This window comes from Marmota monax, unplaced genomic scaffold (assembly GCF_021218885.2).
Source record: "Marmota monax isolate L192 unplaced genomic scaffold, Marmota_monax_Labrador192_F-V1.1 WCK01_AAM20220418_F8-fsc00001, whole genome shotgun sequence".
NCBI classification, from domain to species: Eukaryota; Metazoa; Chordata; class Mammalia; order Rodentia; family Sciuridae; genus Marmota; species Marmota monax.
This window is the reverse complement of record NW_026693777.1, coordinates 11,495,871-11,521,067: the sequence shown is the minus strand read 5'-3', so window position 1 is coordinate 11,521,067 and position 25,197 is coordinate 11,495,871. Positions and strand designations below refer to the sequence as shown.

Sequence of the window (25,197 nt, the reverse complement as noted above, 5' to 3'; positions counted from 1 at the left end):
TCCCTATTATCATATAAGAGCACATCAAGAACATGGTAACAATATATTTAAATATTACCTGTCTGAAATCCCAAGGAATGTAATTAATTAGATAGCCTTGAGTTGACTCTTATTGAATTACATGAGTAAAAACAATATGAAGCAGCAATTAGTATTTATAGGAAATCAACCTGATACTTTAGAAACATCTACAATAAGGTCAATGGTTTAAAATTTTCATGTTGTCTATCGTAAAGCAGAATCTTATGACTTTGCAATTCAGTTCATGAAAATGACTCTAACACACAAATTGAAATAAAATCCATCTGTTTAGTATATGTGCTTATTTTTAAAAATATGACTTTCAAATAATATTTTAATGTTTAAAAGTAAATATAATTAAATAATAAATATATTAAACAATAAATTAAAATTATTTAATTTTTAAATAATATTTCATTTCACTTTTGTGGCTAGAACTCAATATAAAATCAATACTCTTAATAAAGTTTTAAGTATATTATACATTATTGTTGACTTTAGTTACAAAGTTGTACAGCAGATTGGTAGAGTTCGATCATCTTGCTTGACTGTAACTTTATGTCCATTGATTAGTAGTATTTCTCCATTTTGCTCTATACCAGGCCTGTCAGCAATGATTCCACACTTTGACCCTATGAATTTGACTATCTTAAATACTTTTTGGAAGTGGAATCAACATTATTTGTCTTTCTGTGAATGGCTTATTTAATTTAATGTCACATATGATAGGAACACTGTGTAATGTATGTGTATATAAGTATATTTAGGAATCTGTTGATCATAACCTTGCCTTCTTGTTCTTTTAATAGTACCTATTGTCTGCATTTTAGGAGAATAGAATTGAACCTACTAAGACAATTACCTAACACATGTTGTAGAATTTCCTATCTTCCGAAGGCTTAATATCATTCCATAATGTGTGTATCTCTCATTTTCTTTATCCATTCATCTGTTGATATATACTTTGGTTTTCTGCTTCATGACTATGGTGTTGCAGTTTATTTAGGGGGACTAGTATCTTGGATATCTTAATTTCTGTTCTTTTATATAAATACTCAGTTTGACAAGTGGGCCTGCTGGGTTATGTGATGGTCCTACTTTTAATTTTTTGAGGAACCTCCATTATTTCCCATTGAAGCTGTACCATTTTGCACTCTGAACAATGTGCAAATCTTCCAATTCCTACACATCCTTACTCACATTATTTTATTAAAAAAATACTAACCATCCTGAGAGGTATGAGTTGATATTTTAATTGTGGTTTTTTGAATTGCATTTCTGTGATGATTGATAACATTGAATGTTTTTTTTTTTTTTTTCATATACATGTTAGCCATTCATTTGTCTTCTTTGGAGAAATACCTATTCAAGTCTTTGGCCCATTTTCAAGATCAGATTATTAATTTGTTTTTCTGTTGAGTTGTAGTTCTTTATATGTTTTGAAGATTAACTCTTAATTGGATATTTGACTTACAAATATTCTCTCGTATTCCATTGGTTGCCTTTTCAATCTGGGAATTGTTTCTTTAGTTATTAAGAAGCAATTTAATTTTATATAATCTCACTTGCTTATTTTTGGTTGTTGTCTATGTTTTTTTTAATTATTTTAACTGGTAGATAAAACTACATTAAGCATGTACAATATTAATTTTTGAAGTATATATACAATGTGGAATGACTGAATTTAAATAATTAGCATACATATTGCTTAACATAGTTATTATTTTGTGGTAAGAATACTTTATTTCTACTCTCAGTAGTTTTTAAGAATATAGTTAACGATGATCACAATGATATAAAATAGTTATCTTGAACTTGTTACTCCTTTCTAACTGAAATTTCAAATCCCTTAAGCAACATATTCCCTTTTGAGAAATGTATATTCAGGTTCTTTGTCCATTTTTAAAAACTGGTTTATTTGTTTTCTTGCTATTAAAGTGTTTGAGACCCTTATGTATTTTCAATATTAATTCCTTATTTTATTATTATTTATTATTAATTCCTTATTTTATTTCATTCTGTGGATTGTTTCTTTAATCTGTTAATAATTAATAGTTTCTTTCCCGTATTGAAGATTTCAGCTTCAGTATTTAGGCTTTGGAATTAGGACTTAAGTGAATCACAAATCCATTTTACTTCTAGATGGTCAGTGTTTCTGAAATTCTGACTTGGAAACAAGTTCATTTTTACACTGCCCAATAATCTAGAATAAAGTAGATGGTGTTTGTATTATTCTTCCTTTTAGAGAGGCAGTGCTAGTTTTTCTGGCATAAATATCGGCAAGCATTTAATTAAACTTGGAAATAATCAGCTTTAGTTTTTCATTCAAGGGTTTATCTACAATACTTCATATCCATCACAAGCTGTACTGCCTAGATGAGAATCCCAGTTCCATCATTCACTGTTATTTTACTTTGGGAAAATTATATAAACTGCTTCTAAACTGATGTTGAGTTTGGTGATAAGTAAGGTAAAGTAATAATAATACCTACCCCATATAGTTAAATGGGTTAATAGATATAGAGCTTTTTTGAAGGGTGCCTCACACATATTATGGGCTGTAATTGTCTCCTTCTATTTGCAGACTTCACCAGGACAGAATTTTTGTTTGTTTTGTTCTAATACCCCAATGCCTATAACAAAGCTTGGTTTATAGCTGACAATAAATATATCTTGATTTAACATTTTTTCCTAAATTAAAACATCACATACATTCCTCTGTTTACAATTTGTTATATTACTATCATTGATTGGGCTAATTAAGCTCCTGATGTAATTCTTAATCTTTTGTGTATCATGGGCCCAATTTAGACATTTGAGTAACCTGAGCACAGATATGTAATAAGGTAAGGCTGTATGCCCAGGTGTTTTCCTGATCATGGTAGAAATTTGCTGTTAGGAAGTCCTTTAGAAATTATCTAACAGAATTCTCTCATTGGCAAGAGGGAAAACAGAGGCTCAGGAGACATCTATTAGCACTATTCTCTAATATTAGTTATGAGCAAACCTCAGCCAAAATTATGATAAAATGAAGTTAGAGAATCATAAAGGCATTCAAAACATAACTCTGAAATAAATTGTTCCCAGAATAGATTTTAAAAAAAGAAAGATTGATCTCTGTGTTAGACAAAATCTTTTAACCAATATGAGAATAACTTTTCATAGTGTACATAGTTAAAAATAATAAAGAATATAGCTGCAAAATCAACACCAAATACCTTAGAGGTAATGTATTTATCTGTTCTGTTCTATGGTTTAAGTTCTCTTACAAAAGAGCTTTAAATCTTTACTGCTTTGTAAATCTGCACTGAATTATCTACATACTGATTCTCTTCTTTAAAAAATCCATCTACCCTTTATTTTGCTTTTAGAGACATAATTTTTTTAATTAACTTTTTAAATAATAATATTCAGATTGGGCATGGTGGCACATGCCTGTAATCCCAGCAACTCAGTGAGACCCTGTCTGTATGTAAAATACAAAATAGAGCTGGGGATGTGGCTCAGTGGTCTAGTGCCCCGGTATCCTGGTATTCTCCCCCCATATAATAGTATTCCCAGTATCCCCCCATATAGTAGTAGAAGTAATAATAATAATAATAATAATAATAATAATATAGCTAAACAAAGAAGTAAAAGAAATAATATATTTGTGAGTAGTGTACAAAATTTTGCTAGAGGATTTCTTTGTCAATATTCTTGTTAATAATATAAAATAAAGGTAAGTTAAATGGGTGAATATGAAAGAACTGGTAGGTCTTTATAACTAGTATTTTTCAATAAATAACATAAACACTGAATCCTATGTCACATTCTTTCACATTATTTTTGTTTTCCTTCAAATTGTTTTCTGTTTAAGATTTCTGATGAATAGTGAGGCATAGGTGAAATTTCTGTTCTCTAATTTTAAAATTCAATGTTCTTTTATTCAATAAGACTTTATTGAGCACCTAATTCTTTGTCAGATTTTTTTCTTGATCCTGGTGATACAAAAAAATAAGAATAGTGCTATGTATATGGCTCAGTGGAATAATGCTCACCTTGCACATGTGAGGCCCTTGGTTTGATCCTCAGCACCACATAAAAATAAATAAACAAAATAAAGATATTGTGTCCATGTGTAACTAAGAAAAATTTTTTAAAATAAAAATATTAGCTTTTTTCACCCTATTGTCCCATTCCTAAATATTTTACAGTGTAAAGGTAGGTATTCTAATGAACTATGTTTATAGAAAAGAAGGTAAAAAATCAATATGCCTAAACAAAACTTAGAAATTTGTGTGAAGAATTGATATTAATATCTGAACATGATAAATTACTTGATGACTAGTTTACTAAATGGATAAGCACCTGAAGAGAATTTCAGGCAACAGAGAAGTAGCACATTTATTCTCTCCTAACCTACTGATGAAGGCATCTTCACAACCCAGAACTACTCCTAAAATTCTTGTTATCTTCTGTGAAGACCAAGAATATTGTATGTACCACAGATTTCTTAGTTGGGAAAATTTGACTTGGATTATCTCTCCATGAGTGGTGGCCATCTGGGATTCTGGAGCAATAAATGAATGCTCCATTTCTTGTAAGTGTGGGTGAGACCATATCTGTCAAGACCTTTTCTTTTGCAGAATAGTGAGGGACTAGAGGAGGGTGAGATGTGTGATGCTAAAGTTCATCTTCATCTTATCTTTATAGCACTTATGAAGACCTTTCAGTCTGTTAGGATTAGTATGACAAATATTAGCATAGCTTATTGACTGTGATTATCTTTTTGCTTGACTTTTCCTCACCTTAGAACACATTTCTATTTTTCCATTTATCTTGTCAATGATTGGATCCAAATGTGTCATTTCTTCAATTTGTAAAATCTCATTTGACTGACAAATATACCTCCTGGTAACTTCCTTTACTTTCTGTGCTCTAATGATATAAACATTTAAGTCAATGATCATAAATCTATGTGATTTCAGAGTAGAGGCAGGTGATATCTACATGTGAATAACTAGGGACAATGGGAATCATGAGGAGAGGGCTGACTTGCTGTCAGTTTATAAGATTCTGAGTGCAGGAACTTTTTTGGTTGTTTTATTCATTGATATATCATAAGTGCATATCATGGGGCCTGATACATAGTAGATGCTTATTCAATAAAAATTTGTATATTTTACTAGGTAGAAAAAAAGCAAGGCCTGAAATCATGCATTCACTAATGATGATAATAATAATGATATCAAAAGCAAATACTGTACTAGCTAAAACCAAACCAAAACAAAAAACCTATCTAGAGTTTCTCTGGTTTGAGATCCATGGGCATATGAACTGGGTCTTTCCTGGACACTTTCATGAGATTTTCCATGAAGGAATGTACTGTGCCATCTTAATATATTCCACAAGTATGCATTCTGTAAACATTAAAATAATGAAAAAAAGCATGTTGTCTTCAATATTTGTAGCAAAGTTTCACTTCTGCATTAAAACTATTTATGAATATTATTTTAAATATTGCCATATCCTGAAGCATCATTTTAAAAAGAATTTCCCAGTATGATATCATTCTTGGGTTTCATGAGAATTAATCAATGTGAATGATAGTATTTAAATAATAACCCCACATAAATCAGTAGGTTATTTTGAGTTTTCAAATCAACTTTTAATAAATTCTCTCATTTTTATTTTGTGAAAAATTTGCTGCTGCATAAATAGCATAAAATGGATTTCAGTGAAAATACAGTGATATCTTTACCTCAGTAAAATGACTAGTCTTCCAAGAAGAATTTTTTCCTATTTTTTTGAATCAATAAGCGTGGTTTACACATGTTCCTCTAGATACAAGCTGGGCTTGTATTGTTTACATCTATATATGGTATGCGGTTTTGAAAATGGAGGCTCATAGAACAAAAGCAGAAAGTTAGTTTATTATTCTTTCTCTTCAATATGTATCATGATATTGTTCTTTTCATTTTCACTCCTGGTTGATAAAGTTGTCTCTTTCCTTGTTCTTTCTTTCCTTATCCCTTTATTGTGATCTATAGGTAGCCAAATATTGATCATTGAATTCACATGGAAACAATATCATGCAATACCCCTAGGGTTATGCCTTTTCTTCTTAGCCTGTCCTGAAGTTTACTACAGTTTCTCTGGACAGACTTCATGTTCAGTATACTCCTAGATCTTAGGATGTAGCCAAAGTGTGAACATGGGAAGTTAAGGGCCACCCAGAGACAGTTGTTAGTAAACACCCCAGCCAGTCTCGCTGCTCCTCAGAGGGAGAGGTCTGAGGTGTATTCTACTTGGCCTTGCAGAGGGCACCCATCTACAAAGAGCCTGGTTTCCCACAGTGGTAACCCACTCATTAGTACCCTTTCTGTCATTCTTCCCTTCCCCATCTCTCCCTCATCTTTTACAATAAACCAATGATTTACGCTTGGAAGAACTTCTGAGTCAGGACCTATCTAGTGGGGATTTAAACTAAGCAAATATTCTCTGTACTGAACATTTACCCTCTAAATTCATTCTCATTTATTGTCTCTCTCCTTCCTTATGATTTTATCTATAATTAAGGTGGTTTTCCAATTCTTAGATTACTTCTATTCAAACACATTTTATTCTCGCTCAGGGCAAATGGTAGGCTTATACAGTAGTTAAATGTTAAAAACAATTTAACCCAAGAGTCTGGCTGGAAGGCTAGACTTCTTTTCTAGAATTAAAAGATCTAAAGCCATAGAATGCCAAAGTCTGCCATGATCAAAGCGGCCAAACTAGTGAAGATTGGAAAAAAAACAGAGTTACACATGCAGATCTTGAAGATAAAGGTGGGATCAAGTGGAGCACTGCCCTCTGAAGGAGAAGCAGGTCAAAAGAATTACACCAGCAGTCTTTATTATATCTGTCTCATTAGTCAGATTAAAGATTATGCAAGCATTATTTTTTGTATTCACAAAAGTTACAGAGTTAGCAACAGTATGCAGCTATTTCCTCAGTTACGTTTCTACAGTTGCAATGTCCAATGGTAGGAGCATTGTGAAACTCTCAAGAAAGTCCATTGTTTAAAGTTAATAATTTGTGGGCAGATTCAGAAGCAGTGGAACTGGTGAAGCATTGTGGTTGTCTAGCAAGGAAGTTCCTTCATTCCCAGGAGCTGTATGCCTAGAGCAAGGTCAAAGCTGATAAGACTCTAGCAACAGAGTGTCCCCACAGAAAGCATTGCCATAGCAACCGGGCTTCCTATAACTTTGCACAGAAACTTTCCCAGTCACCCAGCATTCCACAGCCATGAACTCATCAAGGACACTAATCTCAGACACTGGTCTCCAAATCACTATCACCACTCTCCACAAAAGCCTATGAGAATATAAAGATGATTGCTCTATGTTTTCAGAGTTTTAAAATGAGGTTTATATTCAATATACTTTATAATGTTACATAGTGATAAAAACCAAACCAAATCTACTACCCCAAAAGTCATTGGCTTCTGCTAAAATAGTATTCTCCTCCTACAGAATGTACTTTTGTTAACCCAGATGAAGTTTTTCATTATACCTTCAGAGGATGTGATGGTAGACGGGGTCACTAAAATTTGGAATGAGCATGAATCCCAGTCAACAAACTCAAACTTGAAAGAAGTGTATGCCATACTTTCAGTAGTGTCCATTTTCTTATTTCCAAAATACTAACCTCTTAATAGAAAGTATATTTGAGGAAATGTCTCTGAAAAACGGAATCCTTCCTGTGTTTACTTTAGCACCTTTCTTCCTAGCAAAGAGAAATTTTCTTAGGGTGAGCAATAGATACTTCAGTGAATTCAAGATAACTGGCCATACTTTGAGTTTTATCTCAGTGAATTAGCAGTTCCAATTTTGTTTAAATAGAAGGGAAGCCATGCCAAACCACAGCTTGGAGTGTGAGGCCTTACTCTGGATGGACCTGTTTGTTGGAGATATGTCAGTTCTCTTGTGTTGGTATGTTCTGTTCTAGCTGGCCTCTTTACGCTTTCCATTTCACCAATGTCGGGGCTGAGGGCTCTTTCCAAGGACCATGGAGTCTTCCCATGAGAATACTATGTCCTTGTTTGTCTGGCCAGAATTACTCAGTGGCCTCATAGAAAAAAATGGATGCAGAGATCCCCTCTGCTTATGAGAATCCAAACCTTTAGGTAGCCCAAGAGGCCAGTTATCTTAGATTCACTGACGTATCCATTGCTTTGCCTAAGAAAAGTTGTCTTTGCTAGGAAGAAAGGTGCTAAAGGAAACACAGAAAGGACTCCCTTTTTTAGAGATAGTTCCTCAAACATACTTTCTACAGTTCAGTTATTGAAGTTCTATTAAGGGTTTGGCATTTTGGAAAATAAGAAAATGGACCTATTTACTCTGCTCTGTCTTACTCTTCCCTTTTCTCTCTGTCTTTCTTGTCCTTCTACCACATCACATCCCTCCCAAGACCAATAATAGCTATCTACTTATCTATCATTGCTTTCCATTTTTCTCATCTGTTTTGCTAACTATCCAAACATGTACCTACCTGTCAATGTATTTATCTAGTGTTTCCAGCACAGAGCACAGGAAGCATGCTAGAATGTTGCATGCCTTTCTTGATGAGAAGTGTCAATCTCTGTGACAACTGCTATAGTAACTGTGCCTACCATCATGAAATCCTGGAAAATTACTAATCTGAAATTCTGACTGGCACCATAGTCACTTGTAAGCACTATGTATATCATACATAATGTCTATAAATTGGCGGTTTAGTTGGAACTCTTTTTATATGATTTGAGCTGTGTTTTGGCAATAATTATAAATCATGTTTAAGATAATCCACAATTTGGTAATAAAAAGACTTCATGTAATTTGAAGGATTTCTTTTGTTTATGTGTTTCACTTTTTTATGCTTTTCACTTTTTTATATTTAACACATAATAATTATACATATGCATGAAGTACAATATCATGAGTCCATATATATATGCAATATGTAATGATAGAATCAGGGTAATTAGCATTTGCTATTCTGTAAACATTTATCATTTTTTATGTGTGTGTGTGTGTGTGCTAGGAAGTTGTGAATTTTTCTAATTCTTTATAAAATGAATAATGGTGTGAACTCCAGTATCACACTGCTGTAGAACACTGGCCCTATTCCTTCTATCTGGCTACGTTTTGGTTCATATCATCTAACTTGTTTCTGCCACCCTTCTTCCCTACTCATTCATCCTAGTCTCTACTTTTATGAAATTGTTTTTCCTTTTTTTTTTAGCTTCTACATATGAGTAGGCAGTTTCATTGGTCGTTCTGTTCCTGTCTTCTTTCATTTCTTATAAAGTTTATGTTTTGCTTTTGTCTGATGAGCATCTCAAATAGTAATACTGTTCCTTTCAGTGTTTCTCTTGTCTCATATCAGCTTTCCTGTTTATTATTTAAAAATCAACTTAAACGTATAATCTGTCTCACATGTTGCTAGGATGAATCAATGGGCATCTAGAGCCTATAACTGTTTCAGAACAATTATTTTTATGGTAATAAGGGAATTTATATCCTCAAGGATTTTCATGTTTCTTCTTATATAAAAATGTGGTAAGTCCATCAGTATATGCTATAGACATATACATATATTCAGCTACATCATGATTTAGTATAATGAGCTTTATCTTTCTTCATGTCCTATATGCCTACATAAGTATAGGAAAGGAAGTCAGTAGTTCATGCTCTCAGGGTGATTGAACAATTTCAGGACACCAAAAACAATAGCATATTCCCACAAAGCAAATGATGGGAGATCTATGAGCTTTTAAAGTCCTCTGAAATGTTGAAATCTTATAAAAACAGTTTCAATTTACAAGTAAATACATTATAAAATGAAATCAATAAGTGATTAAGTGTTTATTCTATAAGAATTTATATATTTAAAGGTTTACACAATGTGGTATAGGGCCTCTAAAATGTCAAAATGGTCTTAAAATATTTCATCCATATATAATCATAATAGTTTTGTTTTGGTAGTGATTGTACATTTTATACTGCTCATTTGTGCTTCAATTTATTGCTTTTGCCTAATAATATTTATTAAGCACCCATTGTATACCAAGCACTAGGCAGAACTATGAGGATGGTAATTAAAACAATGAGCAAAGAAAGAAATTTATTTTGTGGGTCTTTTGTTCTAGGTATGGCTATAAGCACTTTAAACATGTTAAATGACCTCAGTAAGATAATTACAATTATTTTCTCTATTTCAATAATAGGAAAATGAGGCACTCAGAAGTGAAATAACTCACCCTAGTTCATATAGTAACTAAGTGACAAAGTTAAGACTTGAAACCAGGTACCTTACTTCCATGTTTGTGCTCCTATCATGTAACTATCACACCATACTTCAGATAGGGAAATCAGGACACTGACTGAAAGCTCTAGTGGAAGCCTAGGTAATATTCTATAGTGTGATGCAGAAGGGAAAATATGGAGACCATGGAAACCTCTAAGAAGAATTGACTCAGAACATTTACATCACTCTTGATATACCTCCAAATTAGCAAATGATCCATCCAATTTGATAAATATTTAAATATTGTTAATAACAGATTAAAAAACTTCCCACATTAAAATTTTTCCCATGTCATTTATTTTCCTCTAGGATATGATTTAAGCTTAGGTTGTTAAAATTTCAATAATTCTTAAGCAAAACATTTAATTTTCAAAAGGCTGATTTGGGGGAATGTAAAGTAAGATGCTAGCACAAATGTTGAGAATGATTTTATCTTTTGACTTCTTGGGTTTTAAAGCTATAATTTGTGCTTACAAACATTAATAATTTCTTGAAAGTGTTAGCCATTTTATGGTAAGCTAGAACTATTTTTAATTTCAAACAAAATCTGAGAAAATAAATGTCATCATTAATAAAACTACCTTGGACAGCACTGCATTTTCAACCCAGATTTGGCAGAGAACATAGATACAAGGTTGTGAGTGCAGCTCTGCAGTGTAATGTAAGTAAAAGAGAGATCTTCTCTATATATAATATTATGTCTTGAGCTATTTTCTTTAAATAATCTCTTATTAAATTAAAAAAAAACTCATCTTACACAAAACAATTATGGGGACAAATATCCCTTGACTAAATATCACCTTAATGTGTTTCTATAGTCCAAAATTATACAACTAATATCTTTAATCTTTCAATTTTCTTAAAGTGTGATATTAAACAAATAAAGCTTTGTTAGTATGATATAATGTTAGAATTAATATAATTATATTTTAACTAAATAATTTTGTAAGACTATGCTATTTACCTCAAGAAGTCTTTCCTTTATCTTTTCATGATGGTATATTCATGATTAAGTGTATTTTCAGAATATGTAATTAATAATATCTTCTTTAAGTTTACTAACATTAAATAATTCTTTTAAACATTTTATTGTCTGTCAATTTGTGGTGACTTCTGTGCATTATCTTCACTATACATTATATGTCATTTTTAATCATAAATCTTTATAACTTAATGTCAGCACCTTTAAAGGGCTAATATTATGATATTTTGAAAACTCCCATATTATTTAAAATGATGTTACAAGAGCCAGCATGGAACAATGATGTTCAAAAAGGTCAAACAGACACTCTGTGTCTATCTCATGAATCCATAATGTGGAATTATTTCCTTGTTCTCCTCTGGCTTTCTTTTTTAAAACAAGACAGATTATATTGAACCACAAAAGCTCATATTAAGACTCAACTCTAAACTGGAGTTAATATTAAAAAAATCATGTAGAACTATTGAACAGTTTAAATATTTCTAATTAAAATTAGTTCATATTTTTTAGCTCTGACTTTGACTAAACTGTTTCTGAATGTGTAAACTCAAATATCAGTACAATCTATACCCCCTGGTTTTATTTAAGGATGCATTATTTAGGGTTGTACTGCAATGTAAGCACAAAAATATTTGCCATATATGAATATAATTTTTGCGTGGCTTTTATTTTGAGAGTTTGATGAGAAGGCTGTAATACAGATTTTTTTTCAATTTAATGAGTGTTTTTGGTTGTGCTTTTAAAACATGAGATATTAAAAAGGGCTGAATTTCACTGGAAGAGTTTTAAAACCTGAACATTAGAGTAGAAGCAGAGTGGTTTAATGGCTATCTGAGCCCTCCTGTCTTTGTTTCTTTTTGAGTTTTGAAGCCGTGCTTATGAGAACACACTGCCTAGACCTTTCTGATTGTTGGGGTTACAAATGTACTATGGGACTGCATTGGAATTAGATGATTTTGTTATTATTTTAAGAACAAAAATTGGGCCCACTGCCTGGGAATAGACTGGGATGATCTATGCCTGGAGTTGTGTTCTATTTATCAGAATTAATAACTTCACCTCTGAATGATCCAGAAGCTAGATAATAGACCAACTTCATCATAAAGTACAAGTTCTAAACCACTGTAATATCTATACTGGGATTGACAAAAGCAAAAAGTGCTTCACTTAAAGAGAAAGAAATATTTTCTTTTAAAACTTTAAGCACTATTGTGATTCCAATTTAAGAGCACTAATCAAAGGAAACATAAACTTGAATTGCCCACTCCAGGTGCAAAATTTTTAATACAGTTCTATAAGTTTATGTCCTTTAATTAAAATTCAAAATTATCTTGCTTAAATTTGAGCCATATAGTTGGATGTTAGTATAAGAGAATATTTCATTTTAATGTGTGAGTGGATGGATGAGATATAAAGCATGCTATTGAATTCCAGTTGTGGCATATTAAAATAGGTGCATGTTCTTTTGTTTATGTTTTTTAGCATCTCCGTCAATTAAACTCTTGGTGGATGATCCTATAGTTGTAAATCCTGGAGAGGCCATAACATTAGTGTGTGTTACAACAGGAGGAGAACCTGTACCCTCTCTCACCTGGGTCAGGTCCTTTGGGACTCTGCCTGAAAAGACTGTTTTGAATGGAGGAACTCTGACCATCCCCGCAATCACCTCAGATGATGCTGGTACTTACAGCTGCATCGCCAATAATAATGTGGGGAATCCCGCAAAAAAGTCTACCAACATCATTGTGAGAGGTAAGTTTGCCTCAAGACTGTTACAGCATAGATTTTTAGGTTAGCCAGGCTATTGGAAAGCAAATATTGAAACGTTTAATATAAAACTATATCCTCAAATATGGCATATATATGTAACATGCAGAGAATGCTGTTTTTAAGTAATGAGATAGTATCTAATTATAAATAGAAACAAAAATTCTTAAATGCTAATGACAATGCTTTATATTTATATTGAGTAGTTTTCATACATTTTCAGTGATACATTGAATAGTTTTTATAATATTGTTAATAGAAATACATAATTAAAATGTGGCTGGGCGTACTGGCACATACCTGTAGTCTCCTCAGTGGCTTGGGAGACTGAGGCAAGAGGATTGCGAGTTCAAAGCCAGCCTCAGCAAGAGTGAGGTCCTGAGCAACTCCATGAGACCCTGCCTCTGAACAAAATAGGGCTGGGAATGTGGGTCAGCACTTGAGTGCCTTTCGGTTCAATCCTGGGTACCCCAATCCCCAAAATGTGAAGATTGGAGGTGCAGCTCAGATGGAGTGCTTGCCAAAATATGTGCAAGGCCCTGACATCAATCTCCAGCACCTCAGCAAGGGGGGGGGATGTAAGTAAAGAAATGAAAATATGGCATAGAACATAAAACAATGTTACACAGATTCTATATTGTAAACACCTATTACAAACAGTGCTTTATGTTGAGAGGTGATACAGAGATCTATAAGATATTACTCTATACTCAAAAGATTCTACTGTTGGTGAAAATAAAATATATTGATGGCTCTGTCATATGATATAGCATGAACAAAAGGTTTAGAAAAATTTAAAAAGAATTTCTAATCATTTCTGCCTGAGGTTGTTAGGGAATAGCCAATGGTATTTATACTTCTGAGTAAGATTTTGACATGTTGAAATTGAGGAAAGACATGGAAAAGTCAGAAACATAAAAGGCAACATTTATTCAAGGAATTTAAGTAAAATGTGGGACATTTATCAGCAACAGCAGTGAAACTAAGGTATAGCCATACCTGCCTTCAGTGGGCCCCCTAGTGCTGCACATACAGAACCTCTTACTCCATCCTTTTGGGGAGGCTGTAAGGAGAGGAAGGAGGGTGTGCAGAGAGACTGTTTCTTCATGTCCAACTTCATGTGGCATGGTCCTGGGTTGGCGATAGAACCTGAAGTCATAAGCCCCTGAAGTCCAAATTCATATGCCCAGGAAGACCTTTAGAGCACACAAATGTGAATCACTCATGATGTCAGATTCCAATGGAAGGAAAATATAACTGAGTATATCAGTATTAACATGTGATTTTATAAATAAAGACTGTAGTAGTTTTAGTGCCCACAGTTATCTGTTATCATCCAAATTATTAGCAATATTATATGATGAAAATATATATTACTCAAAATATTATCATGTAAATCAAAACACTATAATTAGCAAACCCTCTGCCACAAAATTGTAGGCCATACGAAATTTAATGATTCAAAATGTGTCATCATTTTATCTCTCACTTCAAAATGAAACACAGTGCCAATTAAAGTACCACAATGCTTTCTTATGAGGTGAAGTATTATTGAAAGAGCTTTTTAATATTTATGTTTATTTTTTTTCAAACCATGTATCACACGTTGGCATACATATAAAGATAAATAAAAGCAAAATAAATAGATAATTCTTCCCAAAGCTTCATACTTGGATCCCAATTTTTAATCAGTTTTTATTCCAGAGTGCTTGATGACCATGGTTTCTCTGCAGTATTATCCTTTATGTCATGAGGAGCATTTATAATTCAGAACTGTTGAGAAATACTATCTTTGAGATTTTCTCTCAAGTCATAACATGCTGCTTTGGTCACCTAGTCAGCAGCAGCTCCGAGAGGTTGTTGACTGTAAGAGGCATTCTCATTTCAGAACTGTTAAGATGGGCAATTAGATCTTTAAAGGATTTTATAATCAATAATATGATCTTTATATCAATTATTCAGCAAGTTTCTCCTAGAAAACTACCACATGCTAAGGACTCAGGGATGCATAAGGGTACTAAAAAGATCAGAGACCACATCCCTGCCCTCAAGAGCTCACAGTTCTCTAAGCAAATTAAGAATACAAGGAATGGTATACAAAGTAAAGGAAGGATTAAAAATGCAAGTACCCCACCTCCTGTTTTAAACATTAGTATTAATGCCATGTGATTCCTTTTAAGCCTTGTTTCAGTGAGCAACCAGATACTGACCTCCTTCTACCCCAAATTATTAGAAAAAAACTGTATAGTCACCAGAGTTTATTTTCTGTTCTTTTGTTTGTTTGCTCTCAAAATATACTTGCTCTTCCAAGAAACTAGAAAACAATCTGCTAAATCTCCCTATAATGATGGTGAGGTAAGGTAAAGCTTCGTGGCACCTGTCCTTAAGCATCATAGATGCAACATTGAATTCTTTACTCCATTATTTTATCTCAGACAGGAACTCATAGAGGAAAATGATGCATTGAGTCTAATTAAAACAATAGAATGATTTGCAATATTTAACCTATGATAAGCTGACAAGATGTATAGCAGAAAATATTGCTTAGTCTCCCTCCATAAAGGACCTATTCAGTGTATTGCAAATACGTGCTGTGCTCTGATGATTTACTCCTTCTTACCCTCCCTACAGTTTTCATATGTGTCCTTCAAACAAGTTTCCAACTTTGACACAAATGACCTGAAATAAAGAAAGCCTTAAAAGTTTATTTATCTGATCTATTACTTCTTTTTATGCCTTAATTTTTTTGAATTGTATATTTGCATAATCATATTATATTATCAGTCGGGTGTCTCAGCAGTGGCATTCACATAATTCATCAAATTGAGTTTGCATATAATCTTACTGAGTAGAAAAACAGTCTTGGTTAACAGGTTCTATATTGAACTTGGGGAAGGGGAAGAAAAGCTACTACATTAACATGAGGGCATTTGATTTCTGTCCACTGAGACCAACACATTTAGTTCAGGGAATTAATTTTCTTTTTGTTATATCAAAGAAATTATTTTTAAGTCTTCTGAATTTATAGAGCTCTTTGAGGTCTTAGATTAACTATAAAATAGATAAAGTCTAAATAGAATTTTAGGGTAATTCTCTCCTCCCCCACTATTTTCTGTAATTAAATCAGGATCCATAGACCATGTTTCTGAGCAAGTACAAGAATAGTTTCTGCATTGAATCACCTTTCCAACTGGCGAATATCTATGCACAAAATAAGCATATAGTATCAACAGGAAGAAAACTCTAGAAACATTTCCAAACTCTTCATTTGAATTCCTAAAAAAATAGAGAAAACTTTTAAATCTTACATACACACTGCATGTAAATAGCAAGCTCAAACTAAATATGAATCTCATATACTTCACTACTTTGGTCCAACATATATAAATACAGCAGCAATGTCTTCTCTTGTGATCCTTTAAGAATTATAGTGATTGAGCCACATTTCACCTAAATCAGGAAAAAAGATGTTGCCTAATGTATCTAAAAAGAAAATTACTTTGATTACCTATGTTGGGTGACCTGAGTTCAGTGCTTTCCAAACTCCTATTAAAGAACATGTCATTCCCATTTGAAGACTGTTGTTGTGATTTGCTGTATTTAGAATTTTTTTTCATTTTTCTTCTATTATGAAATAAAACAATGTTGAATAAGCATGGCTTATAACATGATCAAAATATTAACATATTTTAGGGTCCTGTAGCATCCTTGAATGTCTCATGGTTTATCACAAATATACATTTAGTTCAATATTTTGGATGCATGATGCAAAATAGTAATAAAATTCTAAATTTGATTTAATGGAAAATATTCTTCCTTCTCCAGCTTGGGTCTACTATGAACTGGAAACCTGCTATAGAAAGGGTAGATGGAGCATGGGTGTTTTTTCTTTTTTTTTCTTTTTGTCTATCAATCATCCAGATTCCTCTCTACCTACCCCTGGTTTGGTGGCTAGGTTCTGGAAACCTGGGTTTGGACAGGATATAAAGCATCCCTTTTTGTTCTTATGTGGCACTTGGAATTTTTATATGAACTTTCAAGAGGTTTTTCTTCCTAGAAGATATATTTATCTGTGTAGATGAAGAAGTGTCCAGCAATAGGAATCTCCTAAGAGTCCTTTAATATGCCACATTCCCTGAGCATCTTGTGCTTTGCCTCTCCCCTCTTTCTGCTGATCTGTCTGTCCTCCAGGCAGCCACCCCAAAAAGCCCAAGATGAGGCCATATTCCTTCCACATGAGACTCCTGTCTGTCTGGTGGAAATGCTTACCAATCAACTCTCTGAGGAGACACATATCTCCATGTACCACCTCTATCCTACCGTCACATATTTTAGAGTCTTCAGCTTATGAGTTAACACCACTACAGTGGGATATTTCAGAACTCTGGTGGATCCCAGAGGATTGAGATGAAAGGAATAGCTTCTCCTTCTTCCACCTTTGGTTTGGAAGGAACTTCATTTCATAGTTTTCTCCAAATATGACCTAATGATAGAATTTCATCTATGACCTTTCTCCCCCTAATTATCTACAATGTCTAAGAATTAGCAATGGGGTTTCTTTAACTTCTTCAGATAATTATACATAAGAAGAGTTCTTTTCAGCACTCACTATGGAATTGTATAGATTCTAAGGCAAAAGTGAGTCAGAAAATCTATTATTGAGTTTCATGAAAATATGGATGAGAGGAATTGAAAATTTGAAACTTTTCAAAAATTTTAGCTTGAATTTCTTTATGTTGTGGATTTACCAAATCCTCCTGCCTCTATCTTCAAAATATACTTTGAGTCTGACCTTAATGTTACTGACTTGGTCCAAACCATCAATGTATCTTTCCTGATTGATTACAGTAATCATTTCATTGATACTCTTTCCACATTAGCTCCTTTTTTGGACATTCACATACTTTATTAGATAAGGAAGAATAGACAGAATTAATGAGTAGACTCATAGTTGTTAATTACTAAGAAAGAAGAACTTTTGTGTTCTCTAAAGGATCATTAATAGTAAAGGCTTGGTGTCAGGATCCTAATGGTGGCACTGTTGAGAGATGATGGAACCTTTGAGAGTTGGGACCAAATGGAAGGTCATTGACAGTGTGTTCTTTATAGTAGTTCTCAGAAAATCCCTTGGTAATTCTTACAATATAGTTCTTATAAAAAGAGCAAGCCTGGCCTCTCATATCTGTCTACTTCTTGGATTGAGCTGTGAATTCTTGCTTGGATATGCACTTCCACCTTTGGCACCTGCAATTTGCCATGAGGGCCTCACCAGAACTGAGGTGATTCAGGCACTATGTCCTTGAATTTCCAGAGCTATGAGTTAAATAAATGTTTTTTTTTTCTTTATAAAGTTAGCTGCATTGAGTATTTCATTATAGTTAAAAAGAAATATGACTAATACAGTAAATTAATACTGAACAATGGGGATCATTATCCTAATTATAGCTAAACCTGAAGATGTGGAGGAGACTTTAGAATTGGATTATAGGAAGATTTGAAACACTTAGGAGATACAGGCCAAAGAAATCTGAGAATTCTGTTACAGAAGTATTATGGTCTATTCTTGTGGGGCATAGAAGTCTAATTTAGGCAACATATCTGAGATGTAAATGAAGATTCTTTGGCAATGATTCAAAAGACTATCCTGTTACACTGTGACAAAGAATCTGGATGAATTTTATTAATATCGTAAGACTTTGTGCAAAGCCAAACTTAAGAATGATTGCCTAGTTATTTGGTAGAGGAGATTTCAAAATAGCAAAGCATTGAGACTGTTGCAAAGGTATTATTGGCCTCTTCTAGTCCGTTTCACAGTGATAATTAGGAGAAAAAGAAAGCAGAGTAGAAAGATTTGAAAAAAGTCACAGCCTAGCCAGGAAGGAGCAATAAACATGTAGGTATGCAAATAAGGAGGATATTGTTGAGCAATGGCATGCTACAGAGACTAAGAGATTTAGATATCAATCATGAAAGAGTTGAAGAGTGCTTCCTAGTTGATAATACTGTTAGTAGTTTTGCATGTGTAATTGGTATATGTATGTGTGCCTGCTCCATGAAGTCAATCAGTTGTCTAAGCTAATCACGCTTCTGCCATCTTTATTCTGTGGCTACTCTGCCTTCAGTGTTGCCTTCATCCCTGTCTGCCTTAAGTAATAAGAATTTTCAGTGAACACACATGGCATATTACTTTCAGTCATATTAGTTTTAGTCACAGTCTTATTAGCTTTAGTCAAATTCTAATTAACTAGAACTCAGACATATGGGCATGCCTAACAATATAAAGGTTGGGTAAGGTATTCTTACTATGTCTTAAGGAAAAACAACACATGAATTTTTGTCAACTGTTAGGCATCACATTCACTCAAGAGCCAGCCTGAATAAAAGCATCCCACTGTACTGATCAGATTCCTCCTATATATTTTCAGCTCACCCAGAATGGAATTTAAATTCATTCTCAACATTTCAAAGACCACTCCTCTTTATTCACTTTTTTTTTATCATAAGTCAAGGAAATCTTTATTTTTTTTTATATTTTTAATTTTTTTATTGTGGGTTGTTCAAAACATTACAAATTTCTTGACATATCATATTCCACACTTTGATTCAAGTGGGTTATGAACTCCCACCTTCACCCCATACACAGATTGCAGAATCACATCAGTTACACATCCATTTTTGACTCACTATTCTTTTTTTTTCTTCTTCACAACTCAAGACTTATATAAATGCTGTTCATTCTACTTGGAATGTTAATTTTCAAATACTACCTTGGGAGCTGTGCATGGTAGCACACACCTGTAATTCCAGCAGCTCGGGAAACTGAGACAGGAATATTGAGAGTTCAAAGCCAGACTCAGCAAAAGCAAGGCAAGGCACTAAGCAACTCAGTGAGACCCTGTCTCTAAATAAAATACAAAATAGGGGTGGGGATGTAGCTCAGTGGTCAAGTGCCCCTGAGTTCAATCCCTAGTAGAAAAAAAAAAAAACTACCTTTAATTACTCTATCTTAAATTGCTTACATTAATTTTATTTTTTATTATGTAGCTCCCTGGAATAAATATAAAAATATTTATAAATATCCTTATTTAACATCTATCTCTCATGTGACTACAGGGGCAAACAGTCTTCTGTTTGTTTTCTTATTCATTATGGTAGGCCTGGAGCCTAGACCCAGCATATAGTAGATGCCCAATAAATACTAGTTGAGTAAATGTATTTCACAAGTTCAATGTCTTACATTGGACATTTCTTCTAAACATCATACTTTGATAGCCTAGTATAGGTTAAATGTTGTGAAGCAAAATTGGAAAATTCGATGTGCATGTGGGAAATTCTATGTGTAAATTAATAATTTGTATGATGTGATTAACTCATTGGAAAGGTGACATTGTTCTGATTATCATTAATGTGTAACAAGTACCACAAAATAATACCTTAAAATAATAACAGTCATTTGTTTTGCTTATTAATCTGAGAGTTGAGAGGTTCAATTAAAATATTTAGGATCCTTCATAAGGTTTAGTCAGAAGTTGGTTGGGGCTGGAATCATATTCAGGGTGTTTCCATTCAAAACAAGCTGGTGCTCAAACAGCTGGGCTCCTCTCTGTATCTCTCTGACTCAGTTTCTCTTTCTTGCTTCTTCCTTAGCCACCACCCCCACCACCATGTTCATCTCTTATCTCTCTAAATGATCCATGTACTTGGCAGCTTCAAGGTAGCTAGACTTCCACCAGGCCCCTAGGTGGAGTGGCCCAGGAGATGCATGGGCTCATCTAACTTAGCCTCATGGTCATGTACCATTGTCATTGCATTCTCTTCTTCAAAGCAGTGACCTCTTCAAAGTAACAGTGTAAAAAATGTTTTTCCTTTGAATTTTAGAATTATTTGATTTTTTTTTCATTGGCTATGATCTCAGCTTTCTAATATAGGGAAATAAAAGAAAATGTCAATATTGAAATAGAGTTAACCTTTATGGAAGAAGTCAATATGTACTCAGTGGGGCATGGATTTACACGTTCCTAACTGCACAGAAATATAGCATAACCTTCAGAAACATCATAACTCTCTGTTTCGAAAAGTGGTGATCTACCTAGCTCCAGTTTATACACATAAAAGGACTGCCTATAAAATCTGAATTTTAATATTGAACATATTTGTTCTGAAATCACTTTGCTGAAAGATATATGAGCACTGCAAATACTTCAAAATGATCATTTTTTGCTTATTACAAAAAACATGCATCTAAAATTCTAGGATAAAAGTTTTTGAACATTTAAATGTATCATTTCTGCTTAAATAATTGTAATAGCTAACATTTACTGAAATTTTATTATATACCAGACTGTTAGGCACTATTAGGCACTTAACATTTTAATCATCTCAACACACTTATGAGGTAGAAATATTGCTCCTATTAGAAAGAAGTAAAACTGAAGGGAGAGCTATTAAGTAACTTTCCCATAACAAGCTTCTTTTAAGCATCAGAGCTGAGATTTAGGAAAAAAAAAACAACATACACACAAAAATATGGCTTCAGGACCAATATCTTAAGATGTCTTTTAGAATTTAACCAGATACTTTACAAATATTTAATTTCTTTCCAAGTATTTGAACTGACCAAAGTTTTTTTTCTGTTTCATGTATTTCTTTCTTTTTGTTTATTTATATATTTACTTATTTATTTTTATGCTGGGCATTGAATTAGGAGTACATGCACATTCTACCCTTGTGCTAAACCCAAATCTCCCAATGACCTTTTCTATCTCTTCTTTGCTTTTGTTACCAGAGATTTGCTAGAGATTCTTTTTGTGTTGCGAATATGTTTTCTGTATACTTATTTAAAAAACAATCCTCAACAATTCAAAGTCCTAAGACATTTTTCTTTATTACACTGTTTCCTTTGCAAATATACAACTTCTTTTAATTGGAGGAAATTCTCTGTTTTTGTTAATCAGTATTTGTCTTCTAAAAACAATGGCCATTCTTTTACTTAGTTTCAAATTCTAGCCAAGATGACATATATAGTTTATAAATTTTATATACATTTTGAAGGACTTGGCATGATTGCACATTCACTGGTTGTCTTAAAATAATTGTACAAAAATTTTCAAAAATTTCTAGTAATTTGAAGAGGTCAATGGAGTTGCTAAATGCACAGAAAATATCTACACAACTAAAACTTTCATTATAAGCAAGAAAAATCAACTAACCCGTATTTATGAATATATCTTCATTATTTTTATTGAAAGTTATATATCTTCAAGCTATGGATCAGAAAATCAGTTAATTGGCAATTTCTTAGAAATAATTGATCGGATTTAGCTCCAGTCCATTTCTGAATGGATATTATTTGTGAACTTTATAGGTCAGGAAAGTTCTTCCCGAGCATTTACAACACATCAGATTTAATTTTCTGTCATCAATAGCTTTGTTCCACAATACTTCATTAATAAATACTGTAACGATAATAGCTGAAATGATAGCAAACCAGTCCCTTGACACTCCCACAGAGAACTGTCTGTGGCATGCAGGTGTCCCGATTACTCATGCAGATTAAGTGCTCTATTTCTCTTTTTCTAATTTAATATTCTGTAGTAATTACATATCCCCCAAAACACCAGGGATAATTTTATTATATTGTTTTGTAGCTCTAAAATAGTTTCATTATTTCTTCTTTTAATATTAATCAGGGCCATACAAAATCTAGAAATTAACATATTCAGTAGTTTTTATCCAAATATGGATAGCTCAGTTTCCTTGTCTAAAACTTATCCTTGTTCATTGGAATAATACATGAAAAATTTCATAAAATATAATCTTAAATGAAAAGTTTTATCTAGATAAGGCATAATATTATATTTTTAGTGATATATAGAAATTTTACTTTTACATGTTTATTTTATTAAAACTTAAATTGGGGGCTGGGGATGTGGCTCAAGTGGTAGCGCGCTCACCTGGCATGTGTGAGGCACTGGGTTCGATCCTCAGCATCACATAAAAATAAAATAAAGATATTGTGTCCACCTAAAAAAAAATAATAATAATATTTTAAAAAACCCTTAAATTGTCATGCTTAGTGGATGGAGTCTCTCTTGTTATATTTACCCTGATCAGAATGAGATGTGCCAAATGATAAGAGTACTCTAAGGTCAATACTGGTAAATATCCAGAAACAAAAAAAGTCTTATTTAAGTAATATTATTTTTTAACATTCAAAGTTCCTTTGAAGCTGTTCTCAGTTTTTCTGGATTCCCTACAGTAATGAAATGACATCAAAACAAGGGGTACTAACTTGAAGGTCAACTCTTTTTGAAGGTCAACATTTTTGCTTATTGTATGGCAGGTACTTAACTCCCAGGCCCATAGGCTCACCAGACTTGGTCTGTGTGGGTTAAATGACCTATAAGCAGCAGGGTGTAGGGCAAGAGATCTGTGATCTGGCTAGGACTTCTTAAATGAACTCCTGTATCCTAAGTATATAAATAGGCCTACCTCACTGTTGTCTATATCTGAGAAATTGTAGGATATAAACTCTAGGATATATTGACTCTAACTGTATGATTCTCTAATACCACAATGTCCCTTTTTACATTCCCATTTTTTAAGGTATTTCTAGACCTAACCAATCTAGTTTTATTAACAAACTCACCCCCAACAAATTCATGGAAACATCTGGCTCTACAGTTTTGCATTTATGAAAATGTTCTTCAATATAAACATTAAAGAACACTGAATTTTTTAAAAAAAGAGTTCTTTTCTTAAAAATTATGCATTAGTGATTTACCTCAGGATATATTAAACCAGGAAGATAAACATTAAGTGATGCTTTTAACAGGTGTTAGAAATTTTCTATTCCTTGCTAGATCTGTGTCAGTTGGTACAAGGGACAGAATGGAGTTCCTACCCTTATGGGAAAGAGAGATGTTAGGGCAACTGCCTCCATGCAGCATAGGGAAGAATGAGTTCACTTCATAAAAGAAAAGGTAATGTGCCCATGGAAGCTCAGAAAGAGAAGGTGGGGATGTCCTTGGTGCTGGACTGAAAAGTCAGAGTCCTCACATATTCAGAAGTGAGGCATCTCTTTTGTTTGCTGCCCAAATGTTAACCTTAACTAGCCCCTTGAACTTATCCATTTTCTTATGAATGAAATATTATGAACTGTTGATAGTACTCTATAGAAAAATCTGTTTAACTTCCATCTTCCATAATAGAATATTTTCAGAAACCAAGCAAATATATATTTTATTCTATGATTAAAATGATGCTTAAAAGTCCATTTCTTATGATTTTCAATTTCATAAGATTTTCTATACAACTAAATATAAAATTGTATATATAAGAATTTATATACAATTTTCTATAAGCTGTCTTTGTCTGTTTACCTTAAATTTTGTCAAATATACTTCCAACACCATTGCTTATTCTAGATGTTTCATGGTATTTCTAGAGTCAATCAATTTTAATTCTTAAACTGATCGTTTTCTAGACTTCATAATTTCTTAGTTTTACATTTCAAGGAATCCTCCCTCCCTTCCTTTGTTCCTTTTCCTTAGTGTCTCAACAAATATACTTATCTGAAAATTTCATGAGCATGTAAATCACTAACCCAGTAGTTCAAATCCTTCTTACCCAAATTTATCTGCTAAGATCAATCAGGAATTAGCAACTGGTAAGAAAAAAACTTAGCTGCTGAAAGTCTAATTTCACAATGGCTTGCATTAGTTAAAGCTGACAAAACTGTATAATTAAGATATCAGCTTATATGAATTATATTTCAGCAAAAAAGGGGTAATTAAAGAAATCAAGTTGTGGTATAGTTAGGTTTGAAGTTTATATAAAATTTGTGTCACTTTCTTTAATTGTTTGAAACAATTCTCAGGAAAAGCCATCTGGAATTACTGGTTGTTTTGTACAAAGATTTTTCAATTACAGATTTAATCTAATAAATATAAGTGTTATGGTTTGGACATGAAGTATCCCACAAAGACTCATGTGTTAAAGTGGGGCCCCACTTCCTAGAGTATCTACCAACTCCTAAGACTTGTTCAACTCCCCACTTTCCAGCTTCCATGGGGTAAACAGCTTTCCTCCACCACACCTCTCTGCCATACTGT

The 25,197-nt window shown here is 33.1% G+C and overlaps 1 protein-coding gene across 3 annotated transcripts in view; it reads left to right on the top strand.

Annotated features, from left to right (window-relative positions):
- Positions 1-25,197, top strand: part of Mdga2 (MAM domain containing glycosylphosphatidylinositol anchor 2) — a 790,036-nt gene that overhangs the window by 534,285 nt on the left and 230,554 nt on the right. For all 3 annotated transcript variants that reach the window (XR_009228346.1, XR_009228345.1, XM_046461748.2), the window contains exon 6: positions 12,800-13,069. Coding sequence is in view for 1 of the 3 variants with exons in the window: in XM_046461748.2 (XP_046317704.1) it covers positions 12,800-13,069 (270 nt within the window). In the remaining 2 variants the exon portion in view is untranslated. The remainder of the gene's footprint in view (positions 1-12,799; positions 13,070-25,197) is intronic.